Raw genomic sequence first — 18,567 nt, 5'->3', positions numbered from 1 at the left:
AAGTCACCCCACAACATTATAGTGGGATTCAAGTCTCGTCTTTGACTAGACCATACCACAGCCACTGCTGTAGCCCCTTGAATTCATTAATCAGGACACAGAATTTCAAATGGGTATAGATTTATTTCTTACTCTTGATGAGCACCATGCACCATAAGCACCGTGACAACTACAGAATAAACAGAAAAAATACAAAATGCTTCATTCTAGTTTCGCAAATAATTCACACATAAATCATGTTCACATACTAATCATGTTTACAACCAATGCAAATATGTAATAACAATGAAATGAAATGTTTTTAAAGCTATTGACATATGATATATCACATGCTTCTTTTAAATGAAATGCAATATATTGTTATTGTTCACAGACTATATTGCCTTTGTCCTAATGACATGCAGTTTTACTCATAAATGGATAAAGTAAAGACATTCTCCTTTTTCTTAAATAAAATATGTTACTCATCTGATAATAATGCACACTTTACATCTCCATTTCTCATTCCGCTCTCCAAATGCACTAGTTAAAGAGTTTCAGTTATCAGCTAGCACGCTTTTGAGCTCAATACACACATACACCTCATAGTTCTGAGCAACAATACAAAATACTGAAGAAAATCACAATGTAAACTCTATCCCCATAGGACTCAAACAGATGAATATAACGCATAAGTAGTGTCTTTGCAGGGTTATCATTCCTCTGACAATGCGTGAGCACAACATTGTGAAGAGAAAGGAACAGGAAGTTCAAAGCAAAACAGACCACAAGGTGGTACTGAAGGACTACAATGTCTTGTTAACACATAAAAACAATATTGGATAGGAGAATATTAATGGAATTTATCAGACATTTACAACCACCTTCTTTTTGAGACATTCGTTTGTGGGTTTGAAAATGTACTTTGGATCATTATTCTATTAACAGTTATACTTCTGGTTTACCTTTAAAACGGTATCAATTTCTCCAAACAATATCTCCAAGCACCCTTTGATTTGATGCTGTTTTCACAGTTGAATCAGAGACTACAAACTGACCAGTCTCCAAGGTAGCAAAAGAACTTCAGACCATAATATTTTCACCACCATCCTTCACGGCTTGTATGAGGTTCTTATTTCATTTTTGATCTGCATCAAACATGTCTATTGTTACTGTGTCCAAACAGCTCTTCTCTTTCAGAAGGCCTACATGTTCATTGGCATATTACCGTTTTGCCTTAATGTTGTATTTGGATAACAAAGGCTTTTTTCCTCGCATACCCTAATTGCAAGTCAAAATTTTGCATTGTATTTCGGGTTGCTTTAGAGTTGTTTTTATTAGATTTTGGCATGAAGACACCACTTGAGTACCAAAGAGACCAACAGAGCCTAGATGTCAGGAGTTAAAATAAACAGGTTTCAGCTGTCAAAATAGGTTCTAATCAGACGCATCTAATCCTGATTTTAAAGGTGTGATAAATGCCAAACTGTACTTACTTTTCCCATAAGTAGCTGCCTCTAGCTGCTAAAGGCTAGCTGGCGAGTCTCGAATTTTGTTAGCATGCTGATTAATCTGTGTAACCATTTTCAGTTGTTTGTTCAATTCGTGACTAGCAGTTGACTCTGCCAGGAGCTAATGGTACAGTTCAACCAGAAAGCCAAAGTACAGAAATGGATATTTAGAATAATTAGTCATTTTTTGTTTTTGTTCCAAAACTCAACAATCAATTTTGAACTGTACCGGAGAGATGTTGATTGATTTTACCATCATATGCAAGTGCTATTGTGGTCGTGTGTCATTTGAAATAATTATCAATCAATGAATGCATATCAAAAGAACTTGTTAGAATGATTGCTGACTATTTTTTTTTCTTTTGTCTTTGTAATAATGCGTTACATCTTCAACCTCTAACAACTATTTACATCATCTGACTGCTATATTTCTTAATGTTTTGTTGCCTCATTATTTTTGTGTCCTACTGCTTTTCTCTTTGTAACTTTAACCTCCTCCCGATCTTTTGCCCTTTCTCTTTCTCTGGTCTGTTGTTGTTGCTCACGTAACACCCTGCTCCCAACCTCCTGGTGATACAGTCTAGACCAGAGCAGCTTCTGCATGGCCCCCTGGAATGGGGTGGAGGATGGCACAGCCTGACCAGTGGCAAAGCACCTACTCAACTCTTACTGATCCAGCAGCCAACAGTGCCTACTCCTGCCTCCACTACGACAACACCTTTGTCTTGTCTAGCTCCCCCACAAGGTAATGCTAAAAAAGGAGGTAACCGCAGCAACCACGGCAGCAAGAACTCATACTTGCCTATCCTGAATTCTTACCCTCGCATTGCCCCCCACCCCACCAAGGATATCTTCGGGGGCAAGGGTACCACATGGGTAAAGGGGGTTAAAGAGAGCAGCAATGAAGGCCAAAGCCAGCGCAAGAGAGTGTGCACTGAGGGGGAGAATAGGGAGACTGTATCTACTAGCAGCCACCTCCTGAGGCTCCATCATCAGAATGAGGGCAGAGTCTATTGCCAGCATAATGGCAGAGAAGGCCATACTTCCTATCCCAGCACATCTCACTGTCCACTGCTGAGCTACACCGCCTCCACCACCCAACACAAGTCCTACCACAGTCAGCCATGCTCGGGGTCTGGCAGCATACACTCATCCTCTATTTCTAGCTCCAAGACACCTTCGCCGCCTTCTTCCTCTGACTCCCCCTCATCCTCTTCTCCTCCCTCTTCATCTCCCTCTTCTTCAGCAGCTCATAGCCCATATTGCTTGGCTCCAGACTGCTTGTCCACACGCCATCGCCGTTTCCTTAACACAGCAGAGATCCTCAACCAGTCAGGCCTCCTGGCCATCACACTACGTACCAAGGAGCTTCTGAAACAGAACGCAGCCACTGAGAAAGAAATTGCCCAGCTTCGTCATCACACCCATCTCCTGTGCCATGTGACACAGGTCAGACAAAACGGGTCCAATGAAGGCTCAGACAGCTTAGACAAACTTCTGCAGGCCATGAGTGAGTCAAGCTCATACCCCAACTTAGACTTAAATCACCTGAAAACACTTAGCAGCAGCTGCCAGCAGAGCAAGACTAGAAACGAGGAAGACCAAGAGAAAGATAACATAGGAGGCATGAACACGCACTGCAGCCCAATCCAGGTGGTGTCTTTGCACAACATAGATGATGGAACATCACCTCCCTCTCCACTGTTGGCTCCCTCACCGGACACAGAAGAAATAGAATATACTGATTGTCCTGTGGACCCCATGTCCACTACCATCAATGTTTATTTTCCCAGATCTGACCCTGAATAGAGACACAGAGGTGATCAAAGACAAGGACTTAACTGATCTCACTGTGTTTCCAGAGAGCTTATAACGCAACGTTAGCTTCTTTGAGAAGAGATTATGGATCTGTAAAGGAAACTTGAACCTAGCAATATATTAGAGCATGGGATCGTTTGAATTGTTCAAAATGCTAGTGCAAAATAGAATATGACTGACTGCATAACTTGGAGTAAGGATTTTTGGATTTACACTCATGATTTCAAGTTAAGTACTTCGGCACTTTTTAATCAGGGATTTGCTCATTCCGGGCTGCACAGTGAAGTAGTGGTTAGCACTTTTGCCTTGCAGCGAGAAGATCCCCGGTTCAAATCCCAGGCTGGGCCTGGGATCTTTCTGCATGGAGTTTGCATGTTCTCCCTGTGCATGCGTGGGTTTTCTCCGGGCACTCCGGCTTCCTCCCACATTCCAAAAATATGCTGAGGTTAATTGATTACTCTAAATTGCCCGTAGGTGTGAATGCAAGTGTGATTGTTTGTCTGTATATGTAGCCCTGCGACAGACTGGCAACCTGTCCAGGGTGTCCCCTGTCTTCGCCCGAGTCAGCTGAGACAGGCTCCAACACCCCCCGCGACCCTAATGCGGATAAAGCGGTGTATAGAGAATGGATGGATGGATGGATGGATTTGCTCATTCCACGTGTCAATTTTTCAGCTATACTTTTGTCTTCTTTAGAGAGGCCTAGCGTACATTCAGTCAGATAACTGAAACAAGCTTACAGAGAAACAGAAAACATGAATCATTCAGACCACTCAGACTGTTGCCAAGACTCACAATAATTATAGCCTGAAATTAGTTGCTTGCTTTATTTCTACCGAAGAAAAAAGTAATCCATACTGCACCTGACATGCTTTGAATCGTTTAAGAAGAAAGAGGAGAAGAAAAAAAGATTTGTCATTTCTTTTTCTTTTGTTTTATTTTGCAATGTGTGTCTGTAGCAGTTCTAGTGGTTAAATGCTGTATACTTCCTAATATTACTGTAGCTTACTTTAAAAATTAAGAAGCACTTAAAGGTGACATAAATATTTTAAGTTTGATATGTTCAGTAGTCAGTGTTGTGGTGGTTACTTAACAGAAATAGTGGAAGTATAGCAGTAAAAAACAGTCACAATGATCAGTTATCTTGTATGAGTGTAGATTTGATACAAATTCAAACTGGACCTTATCACATATTCCCTTTACTGTAAAACTGTATATTTTAAAAATATAATTACATTTTTGAAAGGAATTTTGCTCTACATCATTTCCAACATGGACTTTGGCGTACAATGCACATTTTGTTTGTCATGTTTTGTCTAATTTTCCTGAAGCACAGCAGCCTAAGTTTTGAGGAGATTGAGCTATTATTTGACAGAATTATTTTATAGTCATCACTTTATTTGAAAATTAAGAATTATTTTAATTCAGCGGTAGAAGTTCAATGATGTTCTGATAAACTCTTTGATGTTAAACTGTATGATGTGTGACTTGTTTTCTTTACTTTGTATAAAATATGATATTTTTTGGTCATACATAACGTCAGGACTGTCAGAATTATTGGCACCTCTGAATCTCACCTCTAACGTAAATCAGAATGTTTCTGTGAAAAAAAGACAAACAAAGCAGTTTTATATGATCAGAATATTATTAAGATGTCTAAAATTATTGAACAATAATAAAAACTTTTATATAGTGCAAATAAGATACAGGTACTTTTTTTAAGAATTAGTGGCTTAAAAAAAATATAAACCAAACAAGGCTCATCTGTGCGCAATGTCTGGTGTTCACATGATCTGAATTGATGGATAAATTATGGCTTTATTGCATGTAAAGGAGCTGATTGTTTCCATTTTTTCTAGCAAAATAGGATAGTTTGCAAACCAGTATTTTTCAAAATCCTAGATGAATTATCGGTTTCTACAGCAGAAAGATTGTTGGTCTTGAATGGGCTGAGGACGTGCGACCCGATGGTGGTGTGTTACGACTCCACAGTTCCACACATAGGATCCAAGGTTAACAGGTTTCCAGATAGAACAGCGAAAAGATCAGTAAATATGAGGTATATATTGGAAATTCTGTTTGGTGAAGGGAAAGCTAAAGCTCCAGTTGAAAGGAAAATATTGGCGTTTGCAAAAAAAAAAAAAAATGGACTGAGAACAGTAAGAACAGAACATATACAAAAGGCACACGTTAATGGTAGAAGAGTAGAGGTAGAAGTGAAGCATTAATGGTAACAGGGCAGTGGTGGCACAACTGTTAAGTCTCTGGACTACTAATCAGAAGGTCAGTGGTTCAAACCCCAATGTGGCCACTGTTGGGCCCTTGAGCAAGGCCCTTAACCCTTCCTCCTCCAAGAGTGCTGTACCCTGCACTCCAACCCCTGGATTCAGAAATGTGGCAACAGATTTTATCTAAAAATTACCTTTTGCAAAAAAACAAACCCGTGTTATTTGTTGAGTTCATGGTCATGGCATTAAAATTTTTACAGTATAGCATTAAAATGGCATTAAAAAGCATTAAATTTGACTGGCTGATTTCTGCAGAAACTCTGACAATGGTGAGGACAAGAAAGCTGAGTGCATTGGACATTATATCATCCAAAATCATAACATTTTCCATGCTATAGGTAATCACAGAAACTTGAAATTGTGGTTTCAGCAGTTCGTAATGTTATTATGAAGTTTCACTGTCGTAAAACTGACTCAACTAAATTGGACCCAATTATGCCAAGTATGACCCCACTATTTACAAACTATATATATATATTTTTTTTTTTCGCACTGTGGCTGTTTACATAGTTATATTTCAGAATAAATAGTGCACATATTGTTAAAAGGTGAATCAATGTGGTATGATGTGATCATCAGCAGGTAACCGATGTAGCATTCACTTGTCATAGTGACTGTGATGCCATACCACTATCTCGCAGTGATGCAGAAATCTACAACAAATCCGTGGATCCGGACGACAAGCCGCATCACTGCCAAAATCTAATTACTTGGTCCTTGTGTCATTTCAGACCGTCTCTGAAAATTTCATCCAAATCCGTTCTTCCATTTTTGAGTAATGTTGTGCACAGACAGACGAACAGACAGACAAACGTACCCCGAATGCCACATAACTCTGCCGTGTTCCTTGGCCGAATAAAAATTGCATTTTGTGTTTACATACATACAAATAAGTTTGGTGATCTGAAACATTTACGTGTGACAACTGTGCGAAAGTAGAAGTTTGTTTTCACTGTACTGCATGATCTCAGTAATGTTTTAAGGAAATATTGTGATGTCAACAGAAAATTATTTTCATATTCTCTATTTAGCGTATTTTTTGTGTCAAAACCAAACAAACCTGAGAACACTTAAAAATCAAAAGTCACAGGGCATGATGCAGTGAGTGTGTCCATAATGATACCACAATGCCGCATAGCCTTATTTGGTGTACCTTTCACTACTTTAAATTGTAAAGAAGCAGTCTCCAGAGAACATTTCCCAAATGTTCCCTGAGGTTTATTTTTGTAGAAATTCCAGGGAACTATACTTTGAACAAGACTACCCACCAGTAATTCTGCAGAAAAGCAAAGCGTATTCTCGGTCGAAGCAGGTATTAAAGCAGAAGAAGATCCGCTTCCAGACGCTGTTCTTCACCAAGTTACAGCTGTTTTATGAAGATGAGACCCAGCTGTTCCGGACGGCAGAGGAAGCGACTGCAGACATGAAGGACAGGGGGCTGCCTGTTGGAATGATCACCCTGAGAGAAAGCCTTTTGTTTTGTTCTGTTTCATTGTTTTTTATTGTTCAGGGAGTAGATCTGGGGCCTGTTTTCAGGTTTACTGAAAACTCTTGAGTTTGTTAACCCTGAAATTAGACAAACTCAGAGTTTTCCGTTTCACAAAGCGAGGTAACTCAACCCTGACACATAGGGGTAACTCTAGCCTGTTTCACAAAGAAGGGTAACTTTAATTCTCGGTCAGTTACCACAGTAACAGACTCTATGACTCTAACCTGGTGCCAGTTTCTCTCTGTCTCTGCCCTCTTTCAGCCACACACGCTGCTTGATTTCCTCATTCATTCAGTCAGTAAGTGGGCGAGTTTTGATGTAGAACAGCTACGTTAATAAATTAACGATCCAGTGTATAAAGGATCAGCATTACTGCACAGATAATTAAATATTCATCGGTAGATTGTTATCGGACCGAGCATAAATGTTCTCGCATTTCCAGAAGATTATCTGTTTGAGTGGTACCGTTTCATAATCGTTTCAAGTCCATAATCTACATAAACAACCTAATCTGTCCTTATATTTACATTACCAACCAGTCATGCTCTCACATCCAGCAGATATTGTGTGTTGCGCTGCGGTTCTTTGCAAATGAAAGTTTTTAAATAATGTCGGAGATGCAGAACACTTCAGTAAGGCAGCTGTATGCAGGACAGTCAGAAAAGTGTTCCTAAACGGCTTTTACTCATCATTGTGGTTTTCCCTGGACCACATGCTGTCATAGCATCAAGGAGGAGTTCCACAGGATTGCAGGTGAATGATGTAGAGATCTGTTAAATGAATTTTAAATCATATTCTGTTAATGACATTGTGCTGCAGCGTCAGACTGGGATTAGTCTTTTTAATTTCTTTTTTGATGGCTGCATAGATGCACACATATCCCCATCACAGCTCCCTCACAACATGAACAGGAAGTCCATTCACAGCATAAATGTTCAGGCATGGTTACAGGTAGACTGACTACAGTTTCTAAATGTTAAAGACTGCATCATAGTTCAACATATGTCATTCTCTGCACTGTCAGATCATATGTGATGCTGCATACATCATTTCTAATGTGGAGGCCAAGTGGCCTGGGTCTGTTCATGACTCCAGGATTTATCAAGAGTCTAACCTGAGCAACAGACTGCAATGTGGTCAGCAGCCTAAAGATTTTCACAATATAATTCACTTGTCTCCCTCCTTTAATATACTCTGATGTATCCACTATACATTACAGGAGAGTTTGATGGCCTTCTGCTGGGTGACTGGGGTTACCATGCCAACCCAGGCTGATGACCTCATACCCTGACCCTGAACCGAGTCCCCAACAGAACTTCAACCGGGCTCACTGCAGGACCAGAGCCTGGGTGGAGATGACCATAGGCCTGCTGAAAGCCCGTTTCCAGTGCCTACGTTACCCCAGGGTGACCTCTGAGAGGGCCTGTGATATTACTGTGGCATGTGTTGTTCTTCATAATATTACCACTATTAGAGGAGAGCAACACCCTGCCCTACAAACTGAAGACCCAGATGATGACCCCATCCACCTGCAGCTATCCAGGACAGCAGAGCAGTCAGAGACACCGTATGCAATAATCACTTTAGAGTTTAAGTCACCATCATCACCACCACAGCAAATAAAGACATGATACACATTTCATTTGGTCTTCTTTATTCCCTTCAAATAAAAGAGATAGTTCAGTTCATGTTCCAAGAGTTAACATAATTCACCTGTGACCATCACCACCTCTAACTTGTCCTCTAGTATTGCAATTTCCAGATCTGCCCTCCTAATCTGTTGTTTTGGATTTTTCTCAGCAAATGAATTTTGTAAATCCGTTTTACTGATAACTGGGAATACATAGAGGGTATTAAATTATACAGTGGCACATGAATTCCATGGAATGAACCTCTGGTGTTTCCTGAACATCCATCTCACTGTGTCAATCTGTGCAGTGGAAGTTGAGGGACCATCCTGCTGCTGTTCAACCATGCTCTGTTAAAAAGGATGAGAATGTGAAATACTCCAGTGTAGGCTAAATGTCACACTCTATATTCTACCAGAATGTTAAGAAATGTGAATGGGAAGAGAACTCCAGTAACGTACCTCTATATGCCTTTCTGGATCCTCCTCTGTAAAGGCAACAGACACAGTTTCATCCTCTTCATCCTAGATCAGTGATATGTTTCAGTACACTTAAACTACCATTTGGATAAATCTTTGGAGTATTGCCTACATACAGTTACAAGGTCTGTTGTGGTGTGAAGGGGGCAAAAGACAAAAAAAAGACACAAAAGAGAAATAAATAATCATATATACCACCCGTTTTACAGGCATCTGCTTTCTTTCTGTTGGCTCAGCAGAAGTCTGTGTTAAGGCTTAATTTCTTAATTATTTAACAGAACATGATATGGATGCAGTCATTTCGGCTATGTGTGGATAAAACAACTGCACAGTCAAACAGCCACTTAATATTTAGGATACTTCACAATGTAAAACATGATCAATATGAAGTACCTCCATGAAATAATGCCGAGGTCTGACCTGTTTGAACAATGTTTTTATATTTCATCTTAAGCTGCTGCCACGTGCGCTTCTCCCCCGCAGGATTTCACCTAAATGAAATAACTTAATAGGCTACCATTCAGACAGTTTTTCCCTGTAATATTATTACGATTACAAAGGACTACATTTAAACTTACGCATTGACACGGGCAGCAATGTTCTCCACGCTCTCCCTCTCTTTTGCAGCTGCAGCGGTGTTGCACTTCTTTCTAAAAACGTGTTCAAATTCACCATATGAGCACTTTAAAAATTTCCAGTTCAAAAACACAAACTTGCGTTTCCCCGTTGCCATGGTGACTCGTCGAATTGGGGCTCCATTGATGCTGTCTTTTCAGAGTTGTGGTGCACGCGCTTAACTCCAAGTGAAACTACTCTTGTCACGGCTCCCTTCTCACCCCCGTCCTTCCCACCTGACCTCCCCAATACCCTTTTCCCATCTGGTTCTTCCTCCCTCTCCTGTTCCCCTGCCCTGTCTGTCTTGCCTGTCTCCCATCCGCTCCTCTGCCCTGTCTCTCCCCCTACAACTCGGTGCCTGAGTGGAGTCTAGCTTCTCAGCTGACTCCACTCAGGCAATCAACCACCTCCACGGCTCCCGGACAGCTGAGAGACATCACGCTGATTAATCACCCCTGCAATAAGAACCGGCTCATCCTTCCACTCCCTGCCAGATTGTTGAACAAGAACCACGCAGTTCAGTTCGCTCTCTTGCCTCTCACAAGATCTGTTTTGAGTTCCTACCTTGTTTTCTTATGTTGTTTTTTCCTGCCTCCACGCAGTTCAGCTGTCCGGGATCCCTGCCATTCTCCTTCCCCTCCGGCTCTCCCCCGACCAGTCATCACCGGTTTCTCCTGCCTGGACCCCCACTCCTACTTGGACCCCTTCTGTCCCTGCCTGGAACCCCCCGCTCCTGCACCCTGGTTTTCCCCCACCAAGCCACCATTTCACCCCCAGTAATAAAACACTTTCATTCCAACCAGCCTTGGTAGTGTAGCTCTCTGCTCGGGTCCAACCAGCTCAGTTTGTGACAACTCTGAGTTGATTAAACCAACTCAAATCAGCTGTTGTGAAACCGAAAACTATAGAGTTTCCTATCTCAGAGTAGATCAACTCAGAGTTGAGGATTAAACTCAGAGAACCTGCTTCGTGAAACAGGCCCCAGGTCTGTCCAGCCCTGTCAGACTCATCAGGTTTAAAATGATTACTGCAGAGCACCCACTCATCATTTGCAGCAAACCCGTCTCTCCTCAGAGCTTATTCCACTTCCTCTTCCACCCATGGTCTCTAGAGTAAGAAAAATAGACAGAAGTGAATAAGTCTGTACACAACAACATATTTAAAAAAATATATCATGCTAATAAATTAAGGACAAAGAACTGAATTAGTCAATATACTGGAGACCAAAGTTAATTAATTTGGTAAGTATAACCTTGTTTAGTAACATTTCAATTATCTGAGAGCAGTACTAAAGAACTGCTTATAATCTCAATCATACAATCAGTTTGGAGGAAAACATAGATGGTAATCTGGATATATATGAGTTAGACTTTATAACTACTATTGGTGGTATTAATAGTGTTGCGCTTTGTGATCCTATGAGCGTGGGTGGAAAGTACTTCGCACAACAAGGAATCTTGGTTTGCAGCCTTTACTGAATGTCAGCATGGAATACAAGCTTCAACACTTTTCTGTCGGATTGAGGTCTCTGGCTCGGGCACAGACAGTGAGCTAGCATGTCTGTGACGCCTACAAATGTATAGTCACAATTGTTTGGTTGTAGTATTTTTTTTTTTGGTAAGTATTTGATTAGTCAGTATGAATGTCTGTGTTTGTTTTATTTATTATTTTCTGACACCCAAGTTGTGTGATTTATATTGTGGATTAAAAGTAAACAGAAACAGTATTGGGTCAGCAGGTGGCAGTGTAGTTCACCGTCTGAAGGTTCTGTGCGCATGCCCCGTTTCCTTTCAGAGCTGAGAGGACTCGGTGAAAAGCATTAACAGTTTCACTGTCTCTGTTTCTTACTAACAACTTAACCTGTTTTCCAGGTGAGTAATGGTCATGAAATCATGCAAAAATGTGTTATTGGGTGGGTAAAGTGCACCGTGTATTGTGTGTTGATTTCTGTTAAACGTGAGTGTGGAACGAGTGAAAGGAAAAGTTTCTCTTGGCTTAGTGAAGTCGTGCGTCACGTAATGGCGACTTTTCCATGTGCAAGATTATGTTAGAGACTTCCCCAAATGTCCAGACATTGCATTGTTTAGTTACTTTTAATTGGATTTTGACACTGACTGGCTCCATTTATTACTTCAGAATTTTGTACATATTTAAAGAACACTTGACCATATGGGTAAATGATTCTGTTTAGATAGTGCAACTGCACATGAGTTTTATAGAACATTAATACTACTGTTTGTCAGTCCTGTTGGTGTATCTAGACACCTTTACAATTTTGCATTAGACATGTATGGAAATTAATAACCAAAAGACGTTGGACAGAGCTAATGTAGAGGGAAGTAGGCACAGTGATTTTGTGATTTATCTGTTTAAGTATTGTTATTTGTATGATGTTTAGACTTGAACGTGAATATGCTTGTGAAGTTATGAACAGAAAAAACATGTCTGAATATAATGACTGTGTAGACAGAAGAATGAGAAACAGTTGACATACTGAGGTGGTGAATATACAGTATTTATTGCTGGGTATAAACAAAAGAAATGGGACAAATCTGACAGTATTAATGTTGTTAGTGAATTGATTATGATATTTGTTCATGTAAATAAACAGAGCTGAGAGGACTCGGTGAAAAACATTAACAGTTTCACTGTCTCTGTTTCTTACTAACAACTTAACCTGTTTTCCAGCCATGAGGCCGGTAACATGTCCATGCAGTGTAAGCCGTGAGTACCGTTCAACACCCAACCATTAACTGGCACACTCATAATAGACCCTCCAGAAAAACACAATTATGTGATCGCATGAATTCCCACATTAATCACCAAAATGCCGCTGATTATGCGGGGGTCAATTATTTCCCAAAAGGCCGCATAATCCCTGCAAAACAGCGCATAATTCCCGCAAGAATCTCACATTTCCACGAAAAAAAAGGGAAATATGCGGGTCCCGCTCGATTTCACAATTTCCGCATAAAATGAGAAAACAACAACCAATATAAATGGAGTTGTGAATGAGTTTTTATGTGACGCCCGGCCTGACGTCATCAGTTCACGCATTCACACACACAGAAGCACGAGCTGATGCGGAGCGCGGCGCCAGTGTTGCCAACTTAGCGACTTTCTCGCTAAATCTAGCGACTTTTTTTTGTCAAAAGCGACTAGCCATAAATCTAGCGACTTTTTCTGCCGTTTTGGAGACTGACAGGAAAACTCGGATCATTCTGCAGTTACTGTCCTCAACAAGCAGCAGCTGCTGCTGTGAGCTTCTCCCCCTCCCAAAGCACAGGCTGTCAGTCCAGTAACCCCGCAGCAGTCCCAGTGTCTGATTAGAGGACACATCCCTCCGCGGCCAGACGGCAGGTGAATCGCGCATATTTTTGCATATTTCAGAACTATTCGCATACTTTGCAACTTTCCGCAATTTCCCCGCATAAAATCGCATAAAAACCCTGCATCTTTATTCGCATAATCAAGGATTTTTGCCCGCATTTTTCTGAAGGGTGTATCATAAGAGGGTCTCTCTTTTTATCTCCGTGCGCGCTCTCGTGAGTCTGGATAACCAATCAGCAGGCTTTACTCAGCAACACATACACAAAACTGTTATAGAACTTAAAACATTAAAGCTGCTGTCTGGAGTTTGAATCGCAGCGTCTCCCAAAACACTGGTGGTCCCACCCTCCCTCCCTCTGATTTCGCCCCTTTATTTGTGCACGCGCGCAGTACCTGAGAGAAGTGCCCGGAGTGCTGCAGCATCTCGCCTGTTTTGCCGTTTTCCCCTCTTCTACATTTAGTACATTTAGTAAATAATAAAGGAATTACGTTAGAATGCTGTATTGAGTCTAACTTGTCCTAATACCAAAATAACATGAATCTGCTAGGACGAACTAGTACAGTTTCAATATGTAATTACACTCGTGTATCCCTCTCGATGACGTTGTTTATCAAACTTAGTGCATTTACGCGTGTATATGTGTTACATTGTTTATTTATTTCTATCTAGAGTTCAGAATTGCATGACTCCTCTGACGAAGAGTACACACGTGGACAAAATTGTTGGTACCCCTCAGTTAAAGAAGGAAAAACCCACAATTCTCACTGAAATCACTTGAAACTCACAAAAGTAACAATAAATAAAAATTTATTGAAAATTAAATAATCAAAAACAGCCATTACTTTTGAATTGTTGATTAACATAATTATTTAAAAAAACAAACTAATGAAACAGGCCTGGACAAAAATGATGGTACCTCTATAAAAGATTGAAAACTATTTGACCAGAGTGACATGATTAACTCAGGTGTGTCATTTAATTGACATCACAGGTGTTTCCAAACTCATAATCAGTCAGTCTGCCTATTTAAAGGGAGACAAGTAGTCACCCTGCTGTTTGGTGAAAAGGTGTGTACCACACTGAACATGGACAACAGAAAGCGAAGGAGAGAATTGTCCCAGGACATCCGAAAAAAAATTATAGACAAACATCTTAAAGGTAAAGGCTATAAGACCATCTCTAAACAGCTTGAAGTTCCTGTGACAACAGTGGCTGATATTATTCAGAAGTTCAAGACCCACGGGACAGTAGCCAACCTCCCTGGACGTGGCCGCAACAGGAAAATTGATGACAAATTGAAGAGACGGATCGTTCGAATTGTATCCAAAGAGCCCAGAGCAACCTCCAAAGAAATTAAAGGTGAACTCCAAGGCCAAGGTACATCAGTGTCAGATCGCACCATTCGTCGTTGTTTGAGCCAAAGTGGACTTCATGGGAGACGACCAAGGAGGACACCACTGCTGAAAAAAATTCATAAAAAAGCCAGACTGGAATTTGCAAAAATGCATGTTGACAAGCCACAAAGCTTCTGGGAGAATGTCCTTTGGACAGATGAGACCAAACTGGAGCTTTTTGGTAAGGCACATCAACTCTATGTTCATAGACTCAAAAACCAAGCATACGAAGAAAAGAACACTGTCCCTACGGTGAAACATGGAGGAGGCTCAGTAATGTTTTGGGGCTGCTTTGCTGCATCTGGCACAGGGTGTCTTGAAAGTGTGCAAGGTACGATGAAATCTGAAGACTATCAAGGCATTCTGGAGAGAAATGTGCTGCCTAGTGTCAGAAAGCTTGGTCTCAGTCGCAGGTCATGGGTCTTCCAACAGGACAACGATCCAAAACACACAGCCAAAAACACCCAAGAATGGCTGAGAGAAAAGCGTTGGACTATTCTAAAGTGGCCTTCTATGAGCCCAGATCTGAATCCCATTGAACATATGTGGAAGGAGCTGAAACATGCCATTTGGAGAAGACACCCATCAAACCTGAGACAACTGGAGCTGTTTGCTCATGAGGAGTGGGCCAAAATACCTGTTGACAGCTGCAGAACGCTCATTGACAAATACAGAAATCGTTTAATTGCAGTGATTGCCTCAAAAGGTTGCGCAACAAAATATTAAGTTATGGGTACCATCATTTTTGTCCAGCCCTATTTCATTAGTTTGTTTTTTTAAATAATTATGTTAATCAACAATTCAAAAGTGATGGCTGATTTTGATTATTTAATTTTCAATCAATTTTTATTTATTGTTACTTTTGTGAGTTTCAAGTGATTTCAGTGAGAATTGTGGGTTTTTCCTTCTTTAACTGAGGGGTACCAACAATTTTGTCCACGTGTGTATGTCCCAGACGCCCCAACATCTTCCTCCAGAGGTCGGGCATCTAAACGAAGCCGTCAGGCGGGCTATGGAGGCCGTGGTCAGAGAGCGAGGCGAGCACCCCGACCACGGCATCTAAACGAAGCCGTCAGCCGGGCTATGGAGGCCGTGGTCGGGGTGCTCGCCTCGCTCCCCGACCACGGCATCTAAATGAAGCCGTCAGGCGGGCTATGGAGGCCGTGGTCGGGGTGCTCGCCTCGCTCCCCAACCACGGCATCTAAACGAAGCCGTCAGCCGGGCTATGGAGGCCGTGGTCGGGGAGCGACGTGAGCACCTCGAGCCAAAAAACGTCCTGCAGTCTCTTGGCCTGACAAGCCGTGGGATTGGTAACTTTTCTGGAAGTTGCTGAGCCCTGATGCTCTCTCCTCCACAAGCAAAACAAATGTGCGCGCGGTTGCGTAGTGCGTAGCTCGCGCACCTCTGCATGGGCTTGCTTGCTGTGCGCGTAACCGTTGATTGACAGCATGACAAAGCTGAAGCTCGAACTTGATTGGTCGGCAGCAACCGGCGCTTTTTGGAATAACATGGGGGTCTATGAGAGGAAGGCGGAGCTCAGGAATAAATTTTCATATCGCGTTATACTAACTTAATATTATAGTATCGAACTAGACTAACACATTTAAGCTTTGTTAAAAAATGATACATAAATTGAAAACAAACGGAAACTCCGGACAGCAGCTTTAACCACTAACTCTCTGTCCTACAATCGTAATGCGACTACTACTAGTAGTGGTAATACTGCTGCTAATACTGGCACTGCTACTACAACTTGTAATACTATTACTGATACTACTTCTACAACTCTAACGGTTATTTATACTACTGCTGCTGCTTGAATTTTTGGTATTACTATTTCTGCTGCTTGTACTTTTAGTATTACTACTACTGATTGTACAACTATACCACAGCTACTAATAATCGTCTGGTATTTGGTTGTCCAGCTGTTAGCTCGCATTAGTGTTTTGCTAGTGGCTAACTAGCTAGCTTTCATAGACTGGAAGCACTTAACAAGATTTGATAATGAAAAAAGAGCCAAAAACTATCCCAAGTTTCCTTGTCTCGATCGTCCGACGTAGTTTGCAATTGTATGCAGCACAATGAGCCAGCATTCTTCTTGTTTTAGTTTTTGTGCCATTGACATCAATGGAAAACACTGAAACTTTGCCCCCACTAGTGTTGCCGTAGACACTTAGCTCAGAGGGGCGTCTCGTATCTACTGATTCATATCTATGCGTAGTAGCGTGTTTCAATTCAACACTATACATTCCGATGGACTTGCAAACCTTTATGTCGTGTGATGAAATTTAGAAGAGGTTTGGATTAGATAAATAGTCATTTCAGTGATCTGAGAAGTTTACGGCTAATGCTTTGCTAGCTCCCCTGTAAACGAGGTTAACAGAATGGCGGCCTTTATGATATCTGTATGCATTTATACAGTAGCTCCTTAACACATATTCCCTTGTTTAAGAGTTGTTATATAAAGATTGTATATGAAACATATGTTTTAGAGATTATTTGGTTGTTACTAGTACAACTTTAAGGTTGTGTTTATTGCTGTGTTCATGAATTTTAATATTAGGTCCAGTTGTGTTTGTAAAAAAAAACTGATAACATTGGTGGGCTCAATTACACTGTAGAGACCACTGGTATGCTAATATATAACAGCATTGACAGGGAGTGAGCGATAGTCCAGACCGTCAAGTTGGATCATTTTGGTCTGCGGGGACAACAGTTTGGGGCTCAGGTGGAATGTATTTTGTATTATCCCGGAGGTTTGAATATGTGTTTATATGTTTTTATATGTTGTGATGTGATTTGTTATAAAACCATTGTGGAAAACAGACAATTTGTATATATATTACAACAAAAGAGGACAAAGTAAAATCTGTTTAATAAAGACAGAGAGCGGCCTGCTGAGAAACAGCAACTGACGTCTCCTCTCTCCCTTTTCTCCTGCATAAAACAGGACACATCAGCCGTATTTCGACAAGCATCTACTCGACGTGGCTGCACAGTGGAGGTTTTTGAGTCTCCTCCTGTGTCGCAGGCGCCTGGTCTTGTAGTCATGGCTTTGGAGGAGTGTCATCAGTCAGCCACTCAGGCTCCACAGAGCTTAGTGAGCATGGTGAGGGTTCGAGGTAAACGTGCTGTACATATACGTGGTGGGGTTATGCAGCTAGTTGCTAGCACCTGTCACGAACAGTTTTCAGGTCAGGTTGCCCTGTTTGAGCCTCCTGAGGCAGGTCTGCCTGCTGGCCTACTCGTTTCTCCCTGCCTGGTATGGGTTGTCCGGGGGACAGCTTATGTCCCGGTTGTCAATGTTGGGACCACAGAGATCCTTCTTTATCCAAGGACTGGTATTGGTGTTTTGAGTGCTGCTGAGGTTGTCAGTCTTTCTGCAGGTGTGACGGAGGTGAGGTCCACTGTCGCTGTTTCTTCACAGGCAGCTGCTACTCCAGTGCCAGATAGGTTTGATTCCCTGAACCTGTCTGCTTTGGGTGAGCAGGAACAGGCAGAAGTGAGGTCATTATTGCAGGAGTATCAGGCTGTTTTCTCTGTTCATGATGGAGATTTGGGTTGTACTAATCTTATTTCACATGACATTCCAGTCTGGCAGCGTTATCGCCGCATCCCTCCATCAGATTATGAAGCAGTGAAGGCACATATTAACCAGCTTCTGGAGTCTCAGGTCATCAAAGAGAGCAGTAGCCCTTATGCTTCTCCCATTGTTCTGGCTAGGAAGAAGGATGGCAGTCTGCGCTTGTGTGTAGATTATCGCCTCCTTAACAGTAAGACCCGGAAGGATGGTTTCCCTCTGCCCCGCATTGAGGAGAGTTTGGATGCACTGTCGGGGGCCCACTCATTTTCGACCATTGACCTGGGCAGTGGTTACAATCAGATCCCTGTTGCTGAGCAGGACAAAGCCAAAACGGCTTTCTAGATGTGGCCGGGTGGTTTCTTCCTCCTATCCACTGTGCGGCACTGCGCTATTTCAATCGTCGCTGTGACAGCGGGGCGGCATCCGGCGCCGCTGCATATATATATATATAT

General features: G+C 41.7%; 1 protein-coding gene across 5 annotated transcripts in view; it reads left to right on the top strand.

The window, feature by feature from the left end:
- Positions 1-18,567, top strand: part of LOC110970730 (CLOCK-interacting pacemaker-like) — a 611,892-nt gene that overhangs the window by 6,609 nt on the left and 586,716 nt on the right. For 3 of the 5 annotated variants that reach the window (XR_007937138.1, XR_007937139.1, XR_007937137.1), the window contains exon 4: positions 2,070-3,782. Coding sequence is in view for 2 of the 5 variants with exons in the window: in XM_022221041.2 (XP_022076733.1) it covers positions 2,070-3,299 (1,230 nt within the window). In the remaining 3 variants the exon portion in view is untranslated. Of the gene's footprint in view, positions 1-2,069; positions 4,786-18,567 lie in introns of those variants that run through there. The other 2 variants (XM_022221041.2, XM_022221042.2) reach the window with 1 other exon arrangement.

This window comes from Acanthochromis polyacanthus, chromosome 17, assembly GCF_021347895.1.
Source record: "Acanthochromis polyacanthus isolate Apoly-LR-REF ecotype Palm Island chromosome 17, KAUST_Apoly_ChrSc, whole genome shotgun sequence".
NCBI lineage: Eukaryota > Metazoa > Chordata > Actinopteri > Pomacentridae > Acanthochromis > Acanthochromis polyacanthus.
Note: the sequence above shows the minus strand (reverse complement) of the source record. Positions and strands in the feature narration are given on the sequence as shown.